The sequence below is a fragment of the Phyllopteryx taeniolatus genome, chromosome 18, assembly GCF_024500385.1.
Source record: "Phyllopteryx taeniolatus isolate TA_2022b chromosome 18, UOR_Ptae_1.2, whole genome shotgun sequence".
Lineage (NCBI taxonomy): Eukaryota > Metazoa > Chordata > Actinopteri > Syngnathiformes > Syngnathidae > Phyllopteryx > Phyllopteryx taeniolatus.
In genome coordinates, this window is record NC_084519.1 from 11,716,498 (window position 1) to 11,740,945 (window position 24,448).

Here is a 24,448-nt window from a genome sequence, read left to right on the forward strand (position 1 = left end):
ACATTGCCTTATTTTACATTATGTTCACATGACTTCATGCTAACCTTTTATGTAACACTATTTTCATTTTATGTTTTTTATTCTTTATATATTTGTGTTATTTCATGGTGGTCTTTTATGCCACTGTTGAGATTCACATTACATCAAGCTATGCATGTTAACTGTTTAATATTTTGTGCTAACCTACTTCACATTATGTTTTCTACTTTTAAGGGGTCCTCGGTTTACGATGGTCCTGATCACGACGTGGTTCCGAACCAAACAATGAACTAGTTTGTGCCCCCTCAGCCAACCACAGATGTAAAGGTAAGGAATTGTTCTTATTTTGTTACTGCTTTTCAGTTAATTGTAAAATATTTATGGCCGAGAAGTTTTTTGTAATTCATATATATATATATATATATATATACACACACACACACACTGAGGAACATGTGCTAATTGTCACTTTGCTTTGTTTCTTCGTACAGGTACGCCTGCTTTGCTTTACGGTATGTTATGCATGTTATGTTGCATTTCTATTATCTACTCATACATTGTCATTTTACTTTACATATGTTATGCCACATTATTTTGCTTTTTACACAGTTACTTTGTTCATTGCCTGGCTTTACACTACAAATGTTACCTTTCTGTTTCATGTGCTTCATGTTATTTCATGTTTTTAAATCACATTCTTGCTTTGCTGTATTTTTCCACAATGCTCATTTGACATGTGCATGAAAGATGGAACCACAAGAGGGTGTCCCTGCTTTACTATACTGCACTGTAATAACCTCAACCCTGTATGAACAGACAGTAGAGTGAATAACAGTGACAAAAAACAATTACATTGTCGCTGCAGTTTCCCCTCCTTTTAAGCAACTCATTATAATTATATTAAAGGTATCAAAATAACACTGCTCAGCTCAACATACCAAAATGTCGCTATCTCAATTTACATACATACTGTTTTTGAAGCCTAAAATAACACCTAATGAAAGTATTTTTATTTTTTAAACCGTGATTTTTATTGCTTAAGTGAGTTTAGTTTCGATATTTCTAGTCTTGAGTTGTACATCTTTGCCCAGAGCCACATATTCGTTTGCCAGCGTGCATCGCCAAGAGGTGATACCAAATGGCTGTTGCCATGGATACGCCGTGCTGACACCACCAAATCTGTGTAGGCTTGTTGAACATGTATTTCTTAACACAGGATTTCTCAGCCAAGATAGGATGTAGCTCAGGATGTGAAACCCCATCTCCCTGGTACTATAAATAGCACAGAGCGTGAGTGTGAGAGCAATTGCGAGTAACAAGAAAAGAAATGCCACCTTTGCCTCCTCTCTAATTCTGCTGTTACATTTATCTTTTTGACAACTAATTTGACAACTTAATATATTTTCCTGCGCTATAAACAGCAAGTTGTCGCTGGCTATTAGCTTTCAATTGAATCATTTGCGCTGAGCAACATGCTGAAGTCAGAGTGCTAACTGGCGCTTTAACTTTGAGCTACATGCAAACAGACCCCCAATTATTCACAGTATTTTTTTCCCTGATACGAAATTGTCTCTTCTGCTTTGAATGCATGAAGCTGCACAGAGATTTGATTTTCACCAAGCACCAATATAACTATGATCAACACCTCCAAATGAGGGTTAGCACTGCTCGATGTGTCAGTAGCCACTGTTGTGTTGTTGTTGATTTGGCGGAGTACACACTGTGTTGTGACTCGCTCTGTTGACAGAAAACTATGGTGTGCTAATGACATGTATTGAGGTCAGCCTCAGTAGCAACTTCCACAAAGAAGCATTATAGTGGGTGTATTGCTGTAAAATTAATTGGAGCCAGACAGTATATTCTCATATATACTCATCACACTTGATGGCTATAGACTCCCACTGTGCGATTCTTCAACTGTTACTTTCGAAAATGCACTGGATGTTTAAGGCTGGGTTTACACTGCAGGCCCAAGTGGAAAATTCTGTTTTATTTCCTGTACCCATTTTATTTGCACCATTGAAATAAACTTTAGGGCTGTGTTTACATTCGTGGAACATATCAAACAACCCTCCCAAATTGCACGTATGTAACTTCACAACCGTCAAAAAAAAAAAAAAAAACAAATCATAAAAAATATTAAACATTAAATATGGTTTAGCTGACCTGGGCTCAGTGGTGGTCCTAGCTTGAAAGGCACCCTGTGCGAGACCCACCATTCGGCAGGTTCTTGAGGACCACTTGTGGGCTATGTGTGCACGTGCCTACCTCCAACCACCACCATTACTAACACACACACACACACGCACACACACACCTTTGAAAAACAGTTGTCAATTTGACTGAGTAGAGGAATAATATCAACAAATTCATTTAATTGCACTTTAAATGTACTGTTAAACTTTCAGTTGACTACACATTAACATACTTTTTGGTCTAATGACAGGTACTTTGAACCAAATAATGTAAAATGTATTTGATTTGCGCAACCATCTGAGCGAGAGGTTAATAAACGGAAGAGATTATTATTGATAATTGCAAGACATCCCCCCCACCTCTAATAGTTAAAAAAAAGTACTCCTACTTTTTTATATCTTTCAGTTAATTTTAACTAGAAAGGCGCGGGGGGGGGGGGGGGGGGGAGCATGTATTGCAAGTATCAAAGCAAGCATCTTAACGAGAAGCTAATAAAGTCAGTGAGAGGCTAATAAAAGAGACATTACAAAGGGTCATAAAACACTATGCGAATAAATGTTGCATGAGAGGCCATCATTGATTCCAAATTAGAACTCTCCCATAAAATAACAACATACTATAGTCATTAAGAATAAAGCTGTTTTCATCCTTTCATCCTTTCATTGTTATTCTTCCTCTGTTTTATCTTTCAACATTGTGAACCTGATGGCTTTGACCTTTTTCTTTCCATGTTTTTGGTAAGTGTAACTTCAATTTCCCATCATTCCTCATGATCTCAACCCCCACACGGCATCACTTGTACAGAGACTTCACAAGGAAGTGCAAATTTCTCATACAAATCCCAATGATTGACATGCCATGCCATTACACAATAGAAAACCACTTTCCTGTAGCTTCTTGTAAATTTCCTTTTGGGGCACGTTGTCACCCTCCGCAACAATTGCGCCCTGTGTGGCCACACATAATGCACATGCCAAAAACCGCCACTGCCTGGAGTGCACTAACACTCACCCACACTGATTTAAATTAGGGTAACCTCGGCATTCCTGCACTCGCTGCCGTCGTCATGTATTTTTCTTACCGAATGATGGACTCACCTCTAATGCAGAATATTTAGATCATTTTTAATTGACTATGCATTTGCTGTAGTTTTAATTAACAGACAGTGTGTTTTTAATTTTTATTTGTGGTGTTTGTGAAGATGCAAGTGTGTGTGTAGTAAGCCATCGGTGTATTTTGACAACGTCAAAGTGTTTCTCTACCTATTTGTGGTTCACTATTCACAATAGTACCTATTTGCAATTTTTTTTTGTCCAATCTATTGTCAACTATTTACTGGAAACTGACCTATTTGCTGTTTTTGTGCATGTTCTGTAATGGCTACAGATACCACAAGATGACAGCAAAGCAGTGCTAGTAGAAAAGTAACTGGTGTTCAGGAAATATACATCTCGATACATCTCGACTGTACTAAGATCTTTGCAGAGGTGCTAAGGTTATCCCGGGTTGTTAGCGGGAATTACAGTGTCTTCACCATACGTGTATGTTTTTGCTCTGCGGAATGGTAAAACACTGTAAAAAGCTCAAGCTAACAAACAAGGGAGGTTATCGCTCAACTATTGGTATTTTTTTGTTGCGATTGCGACATATACACCAGCGTCCCTGCACATTTACTTATGAGGCTAATGTTGTAAGATGTGTTTGAAGAGAAGTGTTTTGGGAGCATCGTTCATATCATCGTGGTATATTTACAGTTTAAATTATTAATAGAGGCAATTATAAGTAAAACTTTGGACTCTGACTGCACTTTTAGTAGGAATCCCTTTCTGAATCATTATCTTGGGGCAGCCATGGGCTTACGGTCTCTGTTCTGGGAGACAGTTATAAATTGTCCGCTGCCCCTCTACCGCTTCTGAAATTGAAAAGAGATTATTAAAGACGTTTATCATAGGAGTGGCTTAAACCTGTCTGGAAAGACTGAAAACGGTGGCGCAAAGGAAAGGTGCTTAAAGAGGAACCTCAGGGAAATAACATGTCTGAAGGATGTGGTGCTCCTTCCCTGATACCAGACAGGGCGGTCCCATCGGTGTCCTGCCGGCTGCGTTACAGCTGCAGGCAGTTGGCACAGCGGCCCACCCAGTCGTAGCTAGCATATCTGATGCACGCTAATGACATCCCCGGGGACGGCACCAGTCTTGTTCTGCTAGTATACTGCATTATCTCACTCCGATCCAAGACCATTTTACTACGGAGGACATAATTGGTGGTTGAACATTTCACATATCGCTAATAGTCTTCGTGAGACTCAAATCTGTTTTGCCACCTCCATGGAGTTTTGGTGAGCTGATGCAAATCTCACCAGATTGTCAGTGATTATCTGAAGTCTTCATTTTGAAAGATGTCCTTAGAAGCCAAGATCAAATAACAATTAGAATGTCTGGATCTCTGCTCTTTTTGTTTGGTGATTTCTTGGAATTGAAGTTTGTTTGAGAGTATATTGTGTCACTAAAACATGGTCCTCAAGTCTTTTCTTACAACGTTGGAATTCCGAAACAATCCCTTTGTCCCTGCGGAGCATTCTTAAATTGATAGAGAGATAATTTTGTCATCCTGTGACAAAAATTAATTACATTTTTGTCACTTGGGCCCACCTGTGTACAACACTACTTAAAAACATGAAAATCCCTGATAATAGTTTTTTACTTTCTGCACAACTCTTTGTTTAGAAAGTAACTTGCACGATGTAACTTTTCCAATCTGTATCAAGCTGGGTTTGTTGCATTCGGTAAACAACCATGACTGGAATACAGACATTATAGAAAGTAATTTCAGTACATACAGTACATCACTGTTGAAAGTGGTGCTGAACAAGCCTCTCTGTGCCCACTGTTAAGTGATATGTCCAATCAATGCTCTTCTACAACCACTGACCTGGAAAACGCTGAAAAGCTTTGCTTGCTCTGCTATCGATAGGCATTCTAATTAAGAACAGCGCCCACAGTGCAAGTGGTGTTTAACTAGCGAAGATAGTGTCAGGAATTGTGCAGAAAATATCATTCTCATTAATCTCAAATCCGCAAGGGAGCACAGAATGTCTCTTTGGATATGAAGATATCATGGTGTTTGTAGGCAAACATGAAATAAGGAGTGATGGTTTTGTCAGACTGACATAACGAGACTGTTTTAGTTCAACGCATTAAATTTTAAGTCACGGATGGCCTTGCCTCACATGGCAGAGCGTTGTCCTGGCATTGAAGGAGTCCATCTGTTCAGCCCCCAGTAAAAAAGTATTGAATCTCTTTTAGGTCAGGCTTGAACACTAATGAGAACGAATTGGGGTAGAACTCTTTAAAAGTGGTGTTGTTCACTGGACCATGTTTACAGTTTACAGTTGCAACAATCAGTGATAGACCATGCAAACAGAAGGCAAAGCGATGGACAAGACTAGAAGCTCAGCCTGTTTTATCCCGCAGAGAAGCAAAGGCAAGCAGGTCCAATTATCCTCAAATTCTTGGGCCTCTTCTGCTGCCTTGTGCCCAATTTTCAACATTGATCAAGTCTGGTTAGAGGAGCTGATTGGCCATGCCTCAAAGAAGTCCTCTCCAAGTCAGACCTCCAGTTGTTTTGTTCCAAGTAGCAGCCAAGGATGGAGCATGAGCAGCAGCGAGTGCAGGGGCAGCCTGGACAGCTGGAGCTCGGGAGTCACCTCCCGTCTCCACAGCTCAATCAAGAAGCAAAGCCAGGCAGCCTTTCGAACCCGACTACGAGAAAAGAGAAGGTGGCCAGCCAATCCAGCCGGGGGTTATCGTTACAGAGCACATCCCATGGAGCAGGGAGGGTGGAACAACCACATCGAATGCCATGCATGGCAGCATCAGACAGAGCATCAGGGGAGGGGTTGTGTTCAGAACCAAGCTAGCTCAAAAAGAGATCAAGAGTGTCTGCTGGAGGGAAAGAGTCAAGGCCAAGTGAAGTTTTCACAGTTTCTGGACGAGGTTACATCCAATGTGCTTGACCCAAACAGCTTGCAGGCATTTGGGAAACTAACAAATCTCTCCAGCTCCATCATTTCAACTGCAGGTCTTCCACAGCAAAATGAGAACCAAGTGGTGACCCAGAAGAGCACCAGGCTGCCCCGTTCAATGGCACAGCAGCAGGACTTCTTACTGGAGCAGCAGGCCCGGGAGGACCCGGCTCCAGTTGACCTGCCTCCAAAAATGTATTTGGAGACAGATATTGACACAGTGAGACGGCAAAACCAAGCAGAAGATGCGGAGATCAAACCTGACATGCCACCACTGTTACTGATCGATGACCAAAATGTGATTCCACCCCCTCCGAATTTCTGCCAAGGATTTGAAATGAAACATTTTCTGGAATTTAATCACAACTTCCCCAGATACCCCTGCAGATCTATCTCTCTGCCCAAAGGTATCAACATGGTGAGTCCCAATTGTTTTAGTTCTCAAACATATGGTCAAATTGGAGTAGCATGTTCTAGCACTTCACTGCTGCTTTGTCATTGAAAACTGATGAGATGCACGTAAAAGAAGCAAACAAAGGAGACAAACATTTTGTGGTAGTGTCGACCTGGTTGCATACTGGTTAGATACTGGTTAGCATGTCAGCCTCACAGTTCTGAGCTTTGGTTTTAGAATCTCTGCTGTGATCTCAGGCTTGTGTGGGTTTTCTCCTGGTACTCTGGCTTCCTCCCGCATTCAGAAAACATGCTTGTTAGGGTCAAGACTCAAAATTGTCCATAGGTATGAATGTGAGTCTGAATGCATGTTTTCTATATGTGCACTGCGATATGCAGTTGACCAGTCCAGGTTGTAGTCTGCGTCTCGCCTAAAATCAGCTGGGATAGGACCCAGCTCACCTACGATCCTAATGAGGACATTTATTCATGAGGACCACCACCTTACATAATAGAAATACTTTAAAAAAATTGTATTAGACGAAAAATCCACAAGGTCAGGAAAGTTGTGTCGTAGCAGTCGTGTTAAGAGCGCACTCAAACGTAATCGTTCATAGACCCAGCACTCCAAAATGTTTTGCACACGTCTATTAAGTTGTTTTGCATAATCCTTGAGGAACACAACATTATAAATTGTCAGCGGCATTGTCAGCATTAAAGAGATAACGCTATATAATTGGGTGGGGGTGGGGGGTTAATTGGGAAGCATGCGGTTTGGTAAAAGACATAAAACTCTCCAACCAAACTGACAGTCTTACACACTGCAAGTGTCCTACACTCTAGCTACTACCTGTGTCATTAGCATTTACATCCATGGATATATTGTCTTATATGAAGTCCAGTCAGTGTAGCTGCTGTTCAGGTTGTTCCAGGCGTGCTCATCAGTAAACTACTCAATCACTCTCCTCTTGTCACACAAACAACATGCACGGAAGAACGCAATCATCTACTGACTCAGCCCATTTAGCGCTGTTTATTGCGTGACACCCCTCTTTCACTCAGCTTGAAACATAACCTCACTAAAAGCGCTGGGTGGGAATGCACAAAATCAACGAAAATGTCTGCATTAATTAGGGAATTGCAACCGGTGGCTTTCCCCAGACACGTGTTGCAGGAAGATAGGATTAAAGGCTCAATTAAACATTACTGCTTCCGAAATGAATGTATTTGATGTCTCGGCATGATGTTCACCTCGGAGGCGGAGGATAATCAAAGCACATATACAGTATTATTTTTCGGTAAATAAAACAGCACAGCACAGCACTTTTTATCCCCTTCGAAAAACAGTTTAGCATATCATGCTCGGGCAACAAAGCATTTCAACAAGTAATTTAAAGAACTCCATCACTGAAGGTTCTTCGAAATGAGCGATGTCGCCATTTAATATTAAAATCACAAGCTAGCGTTGCCTTAATTTATTGTCTGATTAAAATTCAGCCTTTGCCGTCACCTTAGCAACTGCTTGGGAAAAAAGGTGGGCGGTATGGGGGCTGTGGAGCCAGCATGTGAGCCTGTTGGTGTTCATCACAGTGTTGCTTGCTTGCAGCAAACTTTCATCTACTCAACCTTGTACTTGCGAGTGCACATGTATCAAACATGCCTCACAGTTGCGCACAACCTCTCGGACATGCTCTCTCTCTCTCTCCACACAGATAGACACATGGCTACATCGAAAGATAGATATCTAGATCGATTGATATCTAGATAAAAAGAGTGGAAAGCTAGCCGGATAGATTCAACTAGATAAACTATGGGTTATAATAATACATGGCTGTAATTGTAAGAGTTCGCTAATGTGAAAAGTATGTATCTAAATTTTGTGATATTTATATTACAACTAATTAGGGCCCTCTTGTGATCCCTGTGTTTATCCTTATTCTTCCAGTCAACGAATCCCCTTTTTAGAGACCTCAACATGCCCGAAAACTCAACAATACGTATTGTACATTGTATATGTATTTTAGGGGTCCTAAACACAACCCACCCAAAACTCAGTAGTGGCTACCTGGAAAGTTAAACGAAAATAAGACCGGGACACCAGTTTCACTGATTGATGTACATGAAACTGGGTGGATAGGACGCATGAAAGTCTCAATGACCCATGCATGAAATTGGATAGGGAGTTGGTCATTTTGGTTTGAAGCAGCTGTTTTGGCCAAATGAGCCCCAATCGGAACCGTCTGTCCTTGAAAGTTGGCCGACGCTAAACTGCAAAGCTTTGAGCATGGCGTCAAAGTTTATCATTTCGATATTTCGCCATGAAAACGAGGGTGCCAGGGCCCATCCGTCGCTGCTTGCATTTTAAATGTGTGTTTTTTTTACATGAGTAAATAGTGATACATCTTTCACTAATTCTTCTGCTTTTTATTGGACACGGGACACGTTAAAAACATCTCTCAGTGGGATAAAGAGCAGCTCTACATCACAGCAAACTACAACCACACTAATTAAATGATCTAAAAGTGTTTGTCATTATTAGGTATGATGTAAGAGATATGACACGATGTTACAAAGAAGCTGGTATTATTGTAGCCAGCATATTTTTTAAATGAGATAAAGGGCATGAATTGTAGCTATCCATCCACCAAATTTCTGTATCGCTTGTCCTCATGAAGGTCACGGGTGAGTTAGAGCCTGTCCTAGCTAACTTTGTGGCAAGTTACTGGCCAACCACTCGCGGGAAACTGAGCACATTATTTTGAACATTAAAACTGCACCTAAATATAGGAAAAATAAAAAAATACAAAATTAATTAAATGATTCAATAAAAATATATTTCACATAAGAGTTAAATCAAAATTGTACTTCGATAGAAGTTTGAAAGCAAACAGTTAAAGTTTAAATGCAAATGTATAAAAACTTAAATACACATGAAATGTACTTAAGCAGATATATACACACACCACATTTTGGCCGACTGCATTGTCCAATAAAATGTCCATGACAATAGGGCTGGGTATTGTTAATAACCTCACGATTCCATTTGTATCTTTAGGTTCCGATTCAATTGGATTTCGATTGTTATGTTGCGATTCAATTGGATTTCGATTCTTTAGGTTGTGATTCAATTCGACATTGTATCGATTGTTTTCCGTGTGTATTCTATTGCCCTTTGTTTATCAAATACTACATTTCTATCTGTATCTCAGTTTTACAGATTTATTTTTGTAATAAATCCTGCCAAACACATCTGCCTGTTCCTTGGAGGAAATGTTGCAAAGAGGAATTTAGCTGCCTGTGAATCTCAATACAACAGAGGTTACATTGGGTGTAACAGAACAGTGCATGAAAACTTGTGAAAATTATGATGAAAACTAAAAATTCTTCCAGACACGTCTTAGAAAAGACCTTTCTTTTGGCTATTTCCTGTGCTACCGCACAACACAAGAATCCAAACGCCCTAAACATCAGATTTAAGTTCGCCGCTGCTCGCTTTGGTCACTGTTTTGTTGTTGTTTGGTCTAACGCGGCCTCCGTCCATACAACGTGACCGGCACACAAAGCCCCCTGCTCTGGTGAGGAGGTGAATCGATTCAGAGGATTTGCTGAATCGATATTGAATTGGAAGGGGGGGGGGGGGGGTACCCACCCCTACATGACAATATAAATAACTGCAGAGGGAGTATATCAAACTCACCTGTTGTAATATAACTATTACATCAATGCATGTTTTCATTCTTAACATGATTGTCACACCTACTAATGTTCAATTTATCTGCAACATGGCATTCTGTGCCTTGTATACAGAGGAAAGACTGGCTTGTGTTGTGTTTTGAATAATACTGTCTCCAGATTCAACAGATGGAACCACCTGTATCCATTCATCTTCACACGTCTCTCCCTTCCGTGCTGTATCTCTTCCCTTCTGCTTCTCTGTACACCAATGAGGGAGATGAGGTTATTGCTGCTACTGCTTGCTTGCAATACACTCTGGCTGCAATGGAGGTTTCCACTCTCTCGCATCCCCTGCCCCCCCAACTCCCCCACCCCACCACTCTTATGTCTCTCACTCTCTGCCTCTCATGCTGTTGAGCCGATGTGATCGTTCTCACCTCACATACGAGCAGGCAGGGCGGCTGCAGTGAAGCCCGTCTTTGCCGAGAAGTAACAAATGAGGGAGCATACGAGGGGGGCGGAGGGTGGGAGGAAGATGAGCATAAACAGAAACATGCCTCATGAATATGTATGTTGCTCCTGGGCCACACCAGTGATAGTGTAACATGCTGTTATTTCCCTTTTAGGTGTGTGACGATGGCATGAGCCACATAAACACCATCAGGTAGGCATCTTCTCCCCTTCTGTACATATCCTTCCTTTGTCACACCCACGCCTTCTCCCTGTGTCCTCTTCTTCCCTCCCACTCTTCCTCTCACTTACACTGTCTTCCCTTCCTGGCTGATCTTTTTCTACTTCTTCTGCTGCTGCTGCTGCTGCTGCTGCTGGTGGTGTCGGAGCGTCAGCAGCATCGTCAGCAGCGTGTGCATGTGCTGGTGGGGGTTTCTTGGCGCTTCAGGGGAGAGCCGATAACACATATTGGAAGGAGTTTTCTCCACATTCCCTGTGGGGGGGCAAAGTCAACCAGGGTTTATCTTTCCGTCTCCAGGATGAAGCTGTGCTTGAGCGCAAGGTACGGCTTCATTCTTTGCATCTTTTGATTTGGAATGATTGTATGTGTGTGTTGGCTGCATTGAAACTAATGCAGCGCTGCTTTTCTGTTAGTTGGATGGGGATAAAGGCTGATTTCATGATTGTACGTGTGGAATTCACTGCTTTATAGTAGTAGCTTGACTGTTAATAGTTATTCTATACAGTGTAAGGGAGTACTGGTAGTTTTACTTAGTCCTGAATGCATATAGAGCTGGTTTGCATTGCCATTCAAGACATGCAAGATATTGTGCAGTCACCTGTCGGAATGCTCCCTACAACAGTGATTAATAACTCTGCAGCCGTACCGCTCCTGCAGCTACAGCATGTAATCTGATCATTTTAATTAGCCAGTCAAATACCCGCTAGAAAATCACCAGTGCTCATACACTTTCCTGATTAAAGTTGCTTGAAGGGCTTGAGAATGAAAGCGGCCGATGCGGGGAAAAGCCTAATTGTTGGTTTAATTCATTCTGTGAGCCATTAGTAAACAGGCGCACATGGAAATAGATGCTTTTGTTTATGATTACAGACGCCATTATGACAATTTCAGGCAGATTACCATTTCACAAATGATCCAACGAGACCTGATTACAGTTCCTGGAGATGTGTCATCAATTGTCCTCACCTCCGTGTCACACTTTTAATTGAATTATTGCAGCTTTGCCGAGATGGAAGAGGGAAGTCCCCATGCTTCTTCTCCTTGCTCTTGGGTCTTACGAGGGGGCTCTGATCAACAAGGTTAAACGGAAGGCTGCTCTTGTCCCACAGCCTGACCTTACCTGCGCCCCCCTCGCTTTCACCCACTCACTTCATCACCGGCAACCGCCAGATTGTACATGATGAAATGCCGTGAAATCTCTCTCTCTCTCTCTTTCTCCCCCCCCCCCCCCCCCTCTCTCTCTCTCTCTCTCGCTCGCTCGCTCGCTCGCACTATCTGTGCTTCCCTCGGTCCGGGTCCTGCCCCTGGGGTGCCTGGAGATAGTCATGTCAATTTTGCATGGAGGAGATTTCACTTTGATTAGCAGATATATTTTGAGTCGCAGCAGCTTGTGTCAGTGCTGCTCTTACACTACGATTTAGAACCTTAGATTGAAGCAAATGTGATTATGAAAGGAAGTTAAATCATTTTATGATGTTTTGATGCGATTTTATCAGGACGGCTTGTCGCACACTTGACGAAAAAGTGCCTAATGTGATCATTTGCATGGCAGTAGTTACATTTAGTTATCTCCAGTGGAACCTCTACAGTCCACTTTATTTTTCTTCATCTATCTATACCAACGGCGTATAGGGATAGGCAGAACAATTAAATGCTCTTCCACGAGCTAGCCCAATGTCTGACTAACGTGGTTATCCACTTGTTGCTATTCATACTAATGAATAATAGCTTTGTGTTCAACTAAACGGTCCCAGAGTTCACACTTTGTGAATAAATTAAGACGAGATCGTCGTTATTTCAGTTTATATCCTTTTTCCATGACATTTTCAATGTAAAATATGTTCTCAACAAAGGTTGTAAAATACTTTATACTTGAATGCACCTAATGTCAAACAATTTGGAGTTCAACCACAATATTCTGAAAACAATTCAACCCTGGAATGGATTATTTACATTTTATTAAATTTGACTTAAAATATCGCTCCTGACTTTGTACAAAAAACAACAACAATAGTAATATAACCAGTTAGCTCAGTTTAGGGAACGCAGCACATTAAATAAACAAATAAATATTGTTGGTTTACTATCCACAAAAATATTGAACTATAAAAGGAAGTTGAAGATATCGTCATGTTTGTGCAGCTACTTCTTCGGCAAAAAGACACATACACCACAAACAGTACTTTCATGAATATATGTTTTTACTCAAAATTAATTTCCCACTTGATCTGTTTCTTTGTGTTAAATGTATGAAAAAAATATCGATTCAAAGCCGGAACATCTGCACTGCGAGGCAGATAAGCAAATCACTACCTCACCGTATATGGAAAGTGAAAATCCTATTCTAGACAAATCTGACTTTTCCAGCACACTTTTCCATGTACATAGCTTTGATATGATACATATTTAACGTTGTTTTTGTGTGATATCAATGATTTAACAAGAAAATGGTGACACTGAGTAAAAGGGGTTCTATATTTAGCCAGATGTTCAGGACTACATGACCACAATGACAGCTGTAGTGTTATATAAAAAGGTTTAGGAAGGACTTGGTGCCTGGGGGAACACATGTCACCACGACAACTGCGCACTGATGTAAAACTGTCAAAGAAGATCCAGCAGTAGTGCTTGAGCGTTGGCGATTTGTTGCATCTACATCTTGAATGGAGACAAAGACCAGGGAGCATTGTTAAATTGTTAGAAAGAAACAACTTTATAGAGTACTCATTGAAATACTTGAATATTAATTTCAAACTGATTTCACTCGTAATTCTACTACTACTATTTAGCCCGTCACTATAAGTTGCTCTCCTAGATAGATGAACAAAGAGACTGTACATTATTTCTAGTAAATGAATCATTTTCAGACCAATTGATGAAACTGGATAATTTCCCGTGACACACCAGATAATCTCTCACGACACGCTAATGTGCCACAGCACAGCGGTTGGGACTCATAGCCTTAAAGGGGAAGTTTGCAGTTTCCAGCCTCTCTTCACTAATTACATTTATAAAAAAAAAAAAAAACCTGCAAGCTTCCCCTTTAAGGTACCAAATATAGTTCGGCATGAAAAATTCAAGTGCTAACAATAGTTTAGATAACACCCTTGATGTATGATGGTATTTCTGTACCCAGTGTAAAAGTGGTGCATGGGAGAATTAATAGAATTGTTATATGGGTGTTAGCGTTGCATTTTTATACCTTCAATATACTAATGGGCCCTTCTGGCCACGGCGATCAGACCAGCCAGCCTTGCATTAGTGTGCAAGGTCTCCATGGAGGAGCTCTGATAGCTCCCCCAGGAGTCATTACGTGAACCTTATCAGCTCAAGCGCGTTGTGGTCCCTCTCCTTTGCAGCAGCGGGTCACATTCATTCCTCATGTGGAAGCGCTGGGCCGGCATGTAAATGAATTAAATAAAAGAGCTGCCACAGTGTTCTCTCAGTATCAATGGGAACCGAAGTGGTTAACTCGATGCGTTGGGTCTCCTTAGCAAAGAGGCCATTTTGATCTGATTTTGGTCACTCACAGTTGCCTCTATAGTGGAACATCTAGACTCAGAAACAGTCAGTAAATCTGGTTGATTACTGCTTTTTTTGTACTTCAAAACAATGATTCCAAAAGGAAATAAGGTAAAATGAAAGAATTCGTCCCAGACCCAAGTTTTCTTTTATTATAAAACATTTATTTATGTTAAATTTACACATGCACACACACACACACGCACGTATGCACACGCACGCAAAGCGCTCCCCCAAATAGCTGAACACACTTGCGATTAATCCCGAGGCGCTCTCTCAGCTAAAGTCTGATGAGATTTGCTGAGATCTTGCGTGACGTCACGCATGGTTATTCTTTGAACATCAAGTTTGACTTGATTGACTAGTTGGATTCCAGACTGCGCCGCACTAATGGTGTGTGTATTTTACAGCCCTAAATATAAAAACACAATGACGAGACACAGTCCACTGTCACTACTGCAATAGTAAATGTATGTAAATGAATAAATCTGCTGCCTCTCTTTGCTTGTGAATTGTGTATGATCTGATTCAAAACTCAGCCACAACCAATTGCTTTAAGTGTTTTTCAAAAAATCAGATCAGTAGATTAGCATTGCAGATGCAGTATCAGATCTAATAATAGTAAAGTACATGTATTAAAGATACACTTATTCATTTGAGAAATCACTCTTATCATTCTCAGAAAGTGTTCATTTGTAATTTAGAGTTCTATTAATACATACATATAGTGCATTTATATGAGTATACAATAATTTCCCAAATGAGTGGTATTCTGCTGTAAACAAACATCATTATGTAAAGGGTTGTACACATAGTGTATAATTTATTTCTATCATATTGAAAAAAATAAATAATTTAAGTAACATTTCAATAAAAACACCATTCATGCATCCTTGAGAATCATGAAAGGAGCAGTAAGTACATGTTGTCCGCCATGCGCTATATTTATGTATTTATTTTACCTATTCTTTCATTTAGAAAAAAAACATTTGTATGTTGATAAACACTGCTTGCTAAAGTCTTAGCAAAGCGTTGCTATAACTATGAAGTGTATCCAAGTCACATTAGAGAGCGCTTCTGTCTCAAAAATTCTTAAGCCTACCTTATAATTGTCACGGTAGGTAAGTTTATTGTTAGATTAAATTGTTTTGGTGTTGAAATGAACACATCATCAACAACAACAACATTAGCACTTGTTAGCTTAGCTTCAGTGCCAGTCCATGGACGTTTTTTATCGCCCGTACCTATGTACATGTCAAACCGCTTGCACAAGTAATATTCCTGAGTAACATAACCCAAAATTTTCAGCTTCATCTGTCTCCTAATTTATCATAATCTTCCTGTTTAAATTCTCTTCACACACAATTCTCTTTATTCTATTGCGGCCAAAAACCTGTTGTTAGCTAGTGCTATGTTCGCTGTGGATGTTTGCTAACTGAGTCATGAGGGACTAGCTTAGCTCTCGATTTTTATGTTAACTTCAGAACATACGTGAATATGTGTCCTTAAATTTTTGTTGGATGTTGACAGGAGCGTCTTTTTGGAGTTGCATAATAAATACTGGAACATTTAACTGTTCTGCGAGGACTCAATAAGTAATATTAATTTTTCAAGGTATGGCCATTGGGATTGAGCGGATGTACACATCTCTGCCACCTCTTCTGCCATTATCTTCAGTTGCGTGCTTTCCATACTGCTCTGCACAATTTGGGGGCACTGTGTCTAGGGCAGACATCAGTGGGAAGACGGCTAAATAACGTGACGTCAAACAGAAGAGATGCATTTAGGGTTTACGACTGCTTGGGGAAATGTAGCGTCTGTGGACTCTACCGCGCTATGTGATCACGAAAGTAGCTTCACTACTGAAAAGCGATTTGATTTTGAAAAACAGCCACGCTATGACCACGCTACCGAGAAATGTAGTTAAACTACTGGCACCGCTTCTTGTAACGCTGCTACTGTCCAACACTGCATGAGAATAATATTGATTCTTTTCTATGCTGTGGCTGGAATTCGAATAAGAGCACGTACAGAATATTTATACACCAACTGGTCTTTCTGGGACCACATTTGCCCAGGTGACTGTCTTACGTGATCTATACTTACTTGTAAATTCATACTTTTCAAGGTTGCAGGTGTATTTGTATATTGGTCCCCTCTTTTAGTAATATTTGTGGGATATTTGTCTAGATTGCACCCTTTTCCAGGAATTATGTGTGTACATTAAATCTGTTAGCAGGTAATTAACCCCTGGCACTGTTGTGGTGTTGGTTGCTGGTGTGGAACTACTTAAAATGTCTCTGTGCAGGGAAGTGCCGTCATTTAGAGTGAATGTTTTCGACGAGGTGGTTGAGTCATGCACATTATCGGTTGGTGCAGGTCTGCTGCTTCACGATGCGGAGCAATGGGTGCAAGGCAGAGCGGTCATCTTGGCTTTTTTTTTGTTAATCTGTCTCTCCGATGAGTCAACCCCCCAGGTCCTCCCCGCTCTAATGCTGATCTTGGCGCCACTGACGAGGGCTTTTACCTGTGCAAACCTCTGCTTTTGTCTTCACTCTCAAATTATGATGTTTTCTGCTCGCCCTTTGTGTCACACGAAGAGACTGTAGTCCTCAAGGATCCGTTTGGAAAGGGAATCCTCGTTGGTGAAAAATAGAGCGGGACGTTCGCAACACTAAGAACGTTTTTATCTGACTTAGGGTGAGAGGTCGTACACCCTGGATGGGTTGCCAATCAGTTGCAGGGTGAGTACGTTTAGATCAAATCCAATTTATAGCCAAAACTGGACATCTAATGCCTGATCCTCCAATAGTGTCTGGCTACAACACACATTTGTAAACACAGACTTAAATCTGTGGGAGTCACGATCACAACAGGGCAATGCTCTCACGACCAACTTTTTTCCTGGCGAACATTCACGAACATTTGAAAATAAGTCTTGTAATGGGGACGTTATTTCAACCATTTAAAGTGGTAACAGCGTAGTGCAGTCGTTCACTCTTCTGACTTCCGTGCAGGCAGTCTGGGTGAAGTTACAACTTTGTGACGGTGTGAATGTTTAGTCTCCGTCTCTGTACGTGCCCTGTGGTTGACTGGCCGCAGCGTCCCGAAACACCTGAGAAGGAGAAGGGATTGTAGAAAATGGATGGTGGCATGTTTTATTCAGCATTTTTAGTTTGTGTGAACAGGGAGCAGTTTGACAATGTTGTCGTCTGTATGTGAAACTTGTCAAGGACTACTTACATTTTGAATAAGTCATTGTAGTGTAAGCACAGCCTAAGACCATCTGTGCATGCTCCATGGTTCCCCTCAAGCCCCTCAGGCTCGCTGTTAGCTTTTCTGGTAACTCCATTATGGTTGTAATTTCTTACCATCTCTTGTCCTTATCATTTGTATCACACAATTCTATTTTTCGCAGAAGCCTATACGTTTTTTGCTAACACTGGTGTTTGAAACTGCATAGTCCCATCTACCTTGAATAAGGCCCCAGTGCCTTTTTTTTTGTTTGAGCACCGACACTCAAAAATGTCTTTGCAAGTGCCTGCTGTATTAGAAAATGGAAGGGTGGAGGGTTACAGGGGAGATCCTGAATGTGCTTTACCCCAAAACCACTTTCTGCTTTTCCTTCTGTCCACAACTTTTGTGTCGTCATCCACTTCCTCCTCCTCCTCCTCCTCCTCCTCCTCCTCCGCTTCGCTTTTCAACGCTCTGAAATCCTCTCAAACGCGAGCATGGCATGAGTGGGCGGCTGGCAGCCTCGTTTGAACGGGCTCCCGTCTATGGTGTGCTGCAGAGTGAGGAGGCTCAATTAAAGGAGGAAGAAGTAGACCGAGAGAGAAAGAGAAAGTAAGCGAGGGGAGGCAGTTCAGAGGGAGCAACCGATGTGGCCTGAGATGCCCCCATGTTTATGGCACTGCGTTATTTCTTTTCCTGAGAGAGGGTGTGTGTTTTAATGCCGCAGTGTGCAAACACACAAGCAAGACGTGCAGGTACACACTTTTTAAACAAATTCAGTGACATGCATACTAACACATCAGCCTCCAAATAGCTCGAAACTGGCAGGCCAATCACAGTGCACAAATGCACCTCACCGTGGGCACGTACCCTGTGCTGGTGTGTGATGACTCAGAGGGGAGGAGTTAGAGAGAAGCCTCCGGTGTTTGTGTGAGTCGGGGGGTTGCGGTGGGGTTGGGAGGCCTGTCACCAACTGTCGCCATGCCTACTCAGCCTGCTGCGCAAATCACCGACCGGCAATGAAAGCAACGTTTCCTTTTTGACGCCTGTATGCTTTTTTTGTGTGTACTTACAGTATCCACTAACTCCTTATTGGCTGTCTTGGTACATCTGTCCCCCGTTGCCCCCTTCTGAGGGGACGTTATCAGGGCTCAGCTGGGAGCATCTTGGTTCAAAGTGTGGCTGACACGCTCGTCTAGCAACCTGCACCAATCCACTGTGGGCTGACATCTGTGTCTCTCCTGCACACGTCATCCAGACGGAGCAGCAGGGTGGGGCCTGAGGCAGCCCGAAATATTCAGAGGAGGTGGCTGCAGAAGAAGAGACAAGTGTCAAAGTCATTGTGTTTAATCATGGCGGCTGTGTCAATTTGTTTTTCATTGACATTTTCTCATTAAAATATTACAGGGTAATGAAGGGGGGTAAACAGGCTAGAGCTTTTTATATAAGGTAACATAAGTAGATGATCACATTTGATATTAGAAACCGAACTGTGATCGGAAGAATTTTCTGATGTAGTAGGATAGGAATTATACAGTTATATCCATCCATTCGGGCAGCACAGCAGCCAAGTAGTTTGCACGTCTGCACGAGTTTGAATGTTCTCCTCGTGCTCGTGTGGGTTTTCCCTAGGTACCCCGGCCTCCTCCAAAAACATGTTGGTTGCGAATTGAATACTCAAGATCATCGGTTGCCACACAGGGTGCCGTGGCATGCTAGTTTGCTGCGAGAGATCATTGAGGTTGCAGTGACAATTAGCACTTCATTTGTCCGAGAATTAGTATTTATTTATTACAAATATATTTTTGTTCATCTATCTATGCCAGTGATGTATAGTGACAGGAAGAACTATGAAATGTTCTTCCATTAGAGATGGTAGAAGGTACAATTAACTTGTGTATCCACATGTTGCTATTTATTAAACACAATACGTCATGGCTTACTGAGGGTACATAAGCTTTGTGTTCAATTAAACAACTCTAAACTATTATGATCGTTTCAGTATTTATGATTTTCGTGACATTTTTGTTTGATAGTGTGTTGTGCGATTTTTTTGTTTGTTTGTTTGTTTTCTGTAAAATGGGTGCCTTGACTTAATCAAGGTTAGGAAGCATTTCTGGATTGTCCATAAGTGTGAATTCTTGTTGATCTGTGTGCCCTGCAATTGGCTGGCGACTAGTGACCTCAAAGTCATCTGGGATAGGCCCTAGTTAACCACAACCCTAATGAGGACAAGCGGTAGTTGCTGAGCACATTTGAACTCTGTTACTAACCAAAACAGAAGCACCTACCAAAGTAGTCTTCGAGATAAATTAAAGTGTGGAAACTGACCACAAGTAAACAAGTTCCCTGCACATAAGTAAAGATGATCTTATGTTTTGTGGTGACTATCTTTAACAGCGATTAGCGCTCTTGTTTCTCTGCAATCCTCCATTAAAGTTGTTTTTACTTCACGCTCCGATTTCAATTGACATAAATTGCAATGAACGTGTAATATTGCTTCATATTATGAATGTGTTTGTATGATATCAAAGAGACACCTCGCCCCATCTGCAGAAGAGAAAATAGGCGCCCTTGGGCTGTATTTTTCAGAAAAAAACAGTATGTTGTGTTAACCTCAAAATAACTGCTTCATTGGGTACTGCTTTGCAAAAATAATCTACTTTAGCGGTACATAATATCGGTGGAATGGCCTCTCATGTTGTGTTCGCACAATTGCTAGTGATCACATTATTGTTCAGAGTTATTGTGTGCAATTCTGGTGAAACTGTTATTTGCTAACTTCCCCACGAGAGCTTCTACAGTACACGAAGGGGTCACCAAACTTCTCGAAACTGAGAATAATTTCTTCGGTACGGATAAATGCGAAGGGCTAACAGTGTGATACACACTTCTGAAATAGATTTGCTCAAAGTGACATTAATTATATGTTATTATTAATAATTAAGATGAATAAATGAGTAATTCTTCTATGTGAAGACACTGACCATGTCAATGATTTCCCACAATAATTATCAACAGTTGATTTAACAAGGTAGAAAACAGATATCAATATGCAAAACTTTATTCCTATAAATCTCTCTCTAAAGTCTTTCTATTTTCAAATGATCACTTCTACAACACACCCAGGAAATCGCAATGTCCCATCACTGGTGAACAATTTTGGGGACTACCTTGTCCGATTCCAAAAAAAGTAAAAAAAAATAATAGCGAGATACGTGAAACAAAATGATCACTGAATGTTGCTCTAAATGTATCAAATGAATCAAAGTTTGAAATTTACACATTTACACAGGAAGAAAACCATGCTATTTAATTAATTAAATTGTGAATTCTGTGACAATCGTGTACACTCCTTGAAAGCTGGTTGTACTACCAGGTATTTGGAATTATATTTTTCCACTGGATATTTGCGTTTTTTTAAAAAATATATATTGCATGATATTTTTATCTTTTATCCAGTTAATTTGTTTTCAATATAAAATGTGTATTGTAAAGAAATGGGGAAAAAAATGAGAAAATTGCCTTTCATGTAATTTTAAGGAAAAATATGGTACGATATCTGGAGATACTGAATATCGTTATTGAGATATCAAATTTTGTTCATGTCGCACAGGACTACTTGGGCCATTGTTAAAATCGTGTATGAATTTTACATATACATATGTAATTTAAGTTAATGTAATACTTCATATTAAAAGATATTTGGGTTTTTTGGAAAATAAAAGAGCCATCTTTGACTGTCTTAACTTAATGAAATGTTGTGCAAAAAAAATCTTCATTGTATTGTTAAAAAAGTCAAATAAAAACCAAAACAATTCCACAAACCAATTTTAAATAAGTAATAATAAGAAATGTTAAGAAATACATTTGGAAGGAATTCTCACCTTTAGTGTTCATCCTTGCATTAGAGTAATACTGTAGCTTTAAATGTTGTAGTGGTGTAATATAATTTTTTTTTTTTGTGATGTTTGCTTGATTTGAAGAAAATCATGGATCAAATTTAACTCACAATATCTGCCAGAAAAATCGCAATTAGGGCTTTTGCTAAAACCGTTCAGTGCTGCTTTGCCCTTCCACTTCTTTAGCTCAAACTATTGTTCATCAACAGGATTATTGATTGAAAGCCTATTAATGTGTGTTTGCTTTGTTTGGCAGGTAGAACAAACAGTAACTCTGCAGGCCAGATTTAGGCGCGGTCTCCTTTGGGACACTAACACACGTCAGCTCCTTGTGGTCAACCCCTATGAACACATGACAGGGAAGGAACACAGACAAACCATGAAAAAGATATACATTGGCAAAACGGCCTTAAAAGTCCCCCGAAATGGAGGCAAACATCTGAAAAAGAGGTAAGAGCGAATCGCACCGTCTTTGCCACCTGTCCGCATTTTCATCTGTTTGTCCACTCATCCGCCCACGAGGTGTCTCCTCTCACCATCCAGTCACACTAAAGCATCCTCGGGCAAACCAGGAGTCATGTTGCCTCGTCATCCTCTTGCCAGAGTGAGTGCACTCATTAGGTCTGACTCAGCTCCTGCTCACAGCCTGGATCACTAATGGGACATTTGTTCCCATCCCCAGAGCGAGTCTATGTAAATTCATTCCATATCAAACAAAAAACACCTGCATTCCCTCGCCAATGCAGGTGAGGCGGAAGGAGGCGTAGTGCTAAAAAGCCATCCAGTCACTTGAGACATGCATTGAGTCACTCAAAAGTCTGGGGTGCATTAATCTGTGACTTGGTTGCAAATGTATTGACTGTTAGGGCATCGGCCTGATGAGTTATAAGTAGCCCCCTACTATTTTTAATTTCGAGAAAGCGAAAGCGATACTATTAATGAGTTTTTGTTCGGAGTGTAAACATTTGGTGCAGAGCTGCACTGGAAGCAAGATGTTTAATTGTGTCAGAGTAAAAAAAATATATATATAAATATATTTTTTTTTTAAAACAGGCATATCTAAACTAGGCTGCTCAGCTATTCGGTTCAATTCCGTTTGAATTAAAGCACCTTATATAACAGCAGTTCTCTCGGGGCACTTTTCATTCAGGACGGCCTAACTCGACCGTCCTATTTATGAATAAATGCTGATAAATCCCCCATAGGCGTGCGGCTAACGACACTCCTCTGACTGGAGTCTACCTCGACTCACTGGGTTTTGGAGAGAAATAAATAACAGAGATGTCGATGGGGGCTGGAGGACATGGAAATTGAGAGAAGGTGTAGCATTAGGAGGCACGTGAATGGAATAGGAGTGAACAGATGCAAATGGAAATGAGCTGCCTAGCGCTTCATAGGAAAACCCCTACGGTCTACTGTATGATAACATAGTATGTAACGGGGTGTTCCCATTTGACAAGTTGGGTTTGGTTAAAACCAGTGGCGGACCGTGCATTTGGGACCCCAGCCTTCAAACGCGGAGTTGCCGAACTTAATCCACCTCTTAATACCCCCACTAACATGCAGCAACATACAATTTCCCAACCTTTATTTAGCCGAGACATCTATTTTACATGAGAAAAATCTCACGGCACATCACCAAAACCTGAATACTGAAATAATAATGATGATGACGTCTCCATTCACTCACAAATTGACTTATCTTTTGTGAAATCCGGGCCTGATTTATTGAACACAAAGCCGATATACTCGCAGCAAGCCCTGCCTTACGCTGTCGTATGATAGGCAACAGGTGGCTCCACTAGTTTGAAGCAGTCGGCTTCAAACAACATTGTGCTTGTTTATGTGACTGCTAACTAAGCCACCATGTGGCCAGAGGAAGTGTGGCAATGTATTATTATTATTATTATTATTATTATTATTATTATTATACTGTGTGCTCAGATTTTGAAAATCGGACTTTTGACAGGTTGTGTTACGTCGATGTTGCCCAAGTGTTGCCAAGCAGACCAGGAGGGTTATTGCCTTGAGTTGTAAATTAAAGCGAGCTTGCATTGTGGAATACGCTTTGCCGCCTGTTGACGTACTCTTTTTACACAACTTACAAAAATGCTTTGGATGAAAGAGCATTGCTTCCGTGAAATGAATGGATAAGTCATGTTTTTTTTTTTTTTTTTTTTTTTTTGTATGAAAAACAAGCGGAAGTACCGAAAGTGGGAGAACATTTTGAAAACTAGGGAAAAAGAAAACAGAGGTTTGTAATTCTTATAAGCCAGTAAGAGGATTGCCCCAAGAACATCATGTACAGATTTAAAGGGACAAGGGACCGGTGGTGAGAAGGATGATCTCAACACATCACCTAACACTGACGTATGTCAGACTGATATAGTGTGGACCTGTAGGGAAAAGGGACGCGTTGCCAAAATTCAATGACTCAACTCACTGCGGTCTAAATGCACCAGTAGGATTTGTGCCTGTGGAGCAGGTCTGTTCCTGCAGATCTGTCCAGCTGCATCAGATACAGCATTTTATCTTCAATTCATGCAGGTGTTCCTAGGACTTAACATTTTATGTTTTAAAAAAAAGAATAAAAGAGCCTCTTACTGCCAACTTGCTGTCATGAATATTAAAGAGATAGCTTGTGGATGATGCCTCCAGTCTGTGGACCTGCAAGCACTGAAAAGAGGCCTCTCGATATCATGCATTTGTTACCTGATGTTGTTATTCCAGAGAAAAGGAGGCACGGGAGCGAAAAGAGCGACACGAGCACATCTCTATTTGTTTGTTATCTGACCACAGATAGAGTCATTAGCTTCCTTCCTCTATCTGTCC

General features: G+C 40.9%; 1 protein-coding gene across 6 annotated transcripts in view; it reads left to right on the plus strand.

Annotated features, from left to right (window-relative positions):
- Positions 1–84: 84 nt before the first annotated feature.
- The window catches only part of si:dkey-174m14.3 (uncharacterized protein LOC563117 homolog), a 31,906-nt gene continuing 7,542 nt past the window's right edge, over positions 85–24,448 (plus strand). The window contains exons 1-4 of one of the 6 annotated variants that reach the window (XM_061753551.1): positions 85–306; positions 471–491; positions 10,894–10,931; positions 21,873–22,066. In XM_061753551.1, coding sequence (XP_061609535.1) covers positions 21,969–22,066 — 98 coding nt within the window. In that variant the 5' untranslated portion in view covers positions 85–306; positions 471–491; positions 10,894–10,931; positions 21,873–21,968. Of the gene's footprint in view, positions 307–470; positions 492–5,828; positions 6,618–10,893; positions 10,932–11,040; positions 11,280–21,637; positions 22,067–24,448 lie in introns of those variants that run through there. The other 5 variants (XM_061753553.1, XM_061753547.1, XM_061753549.1 and 2 more) reach the window with 5 other exon arrangements.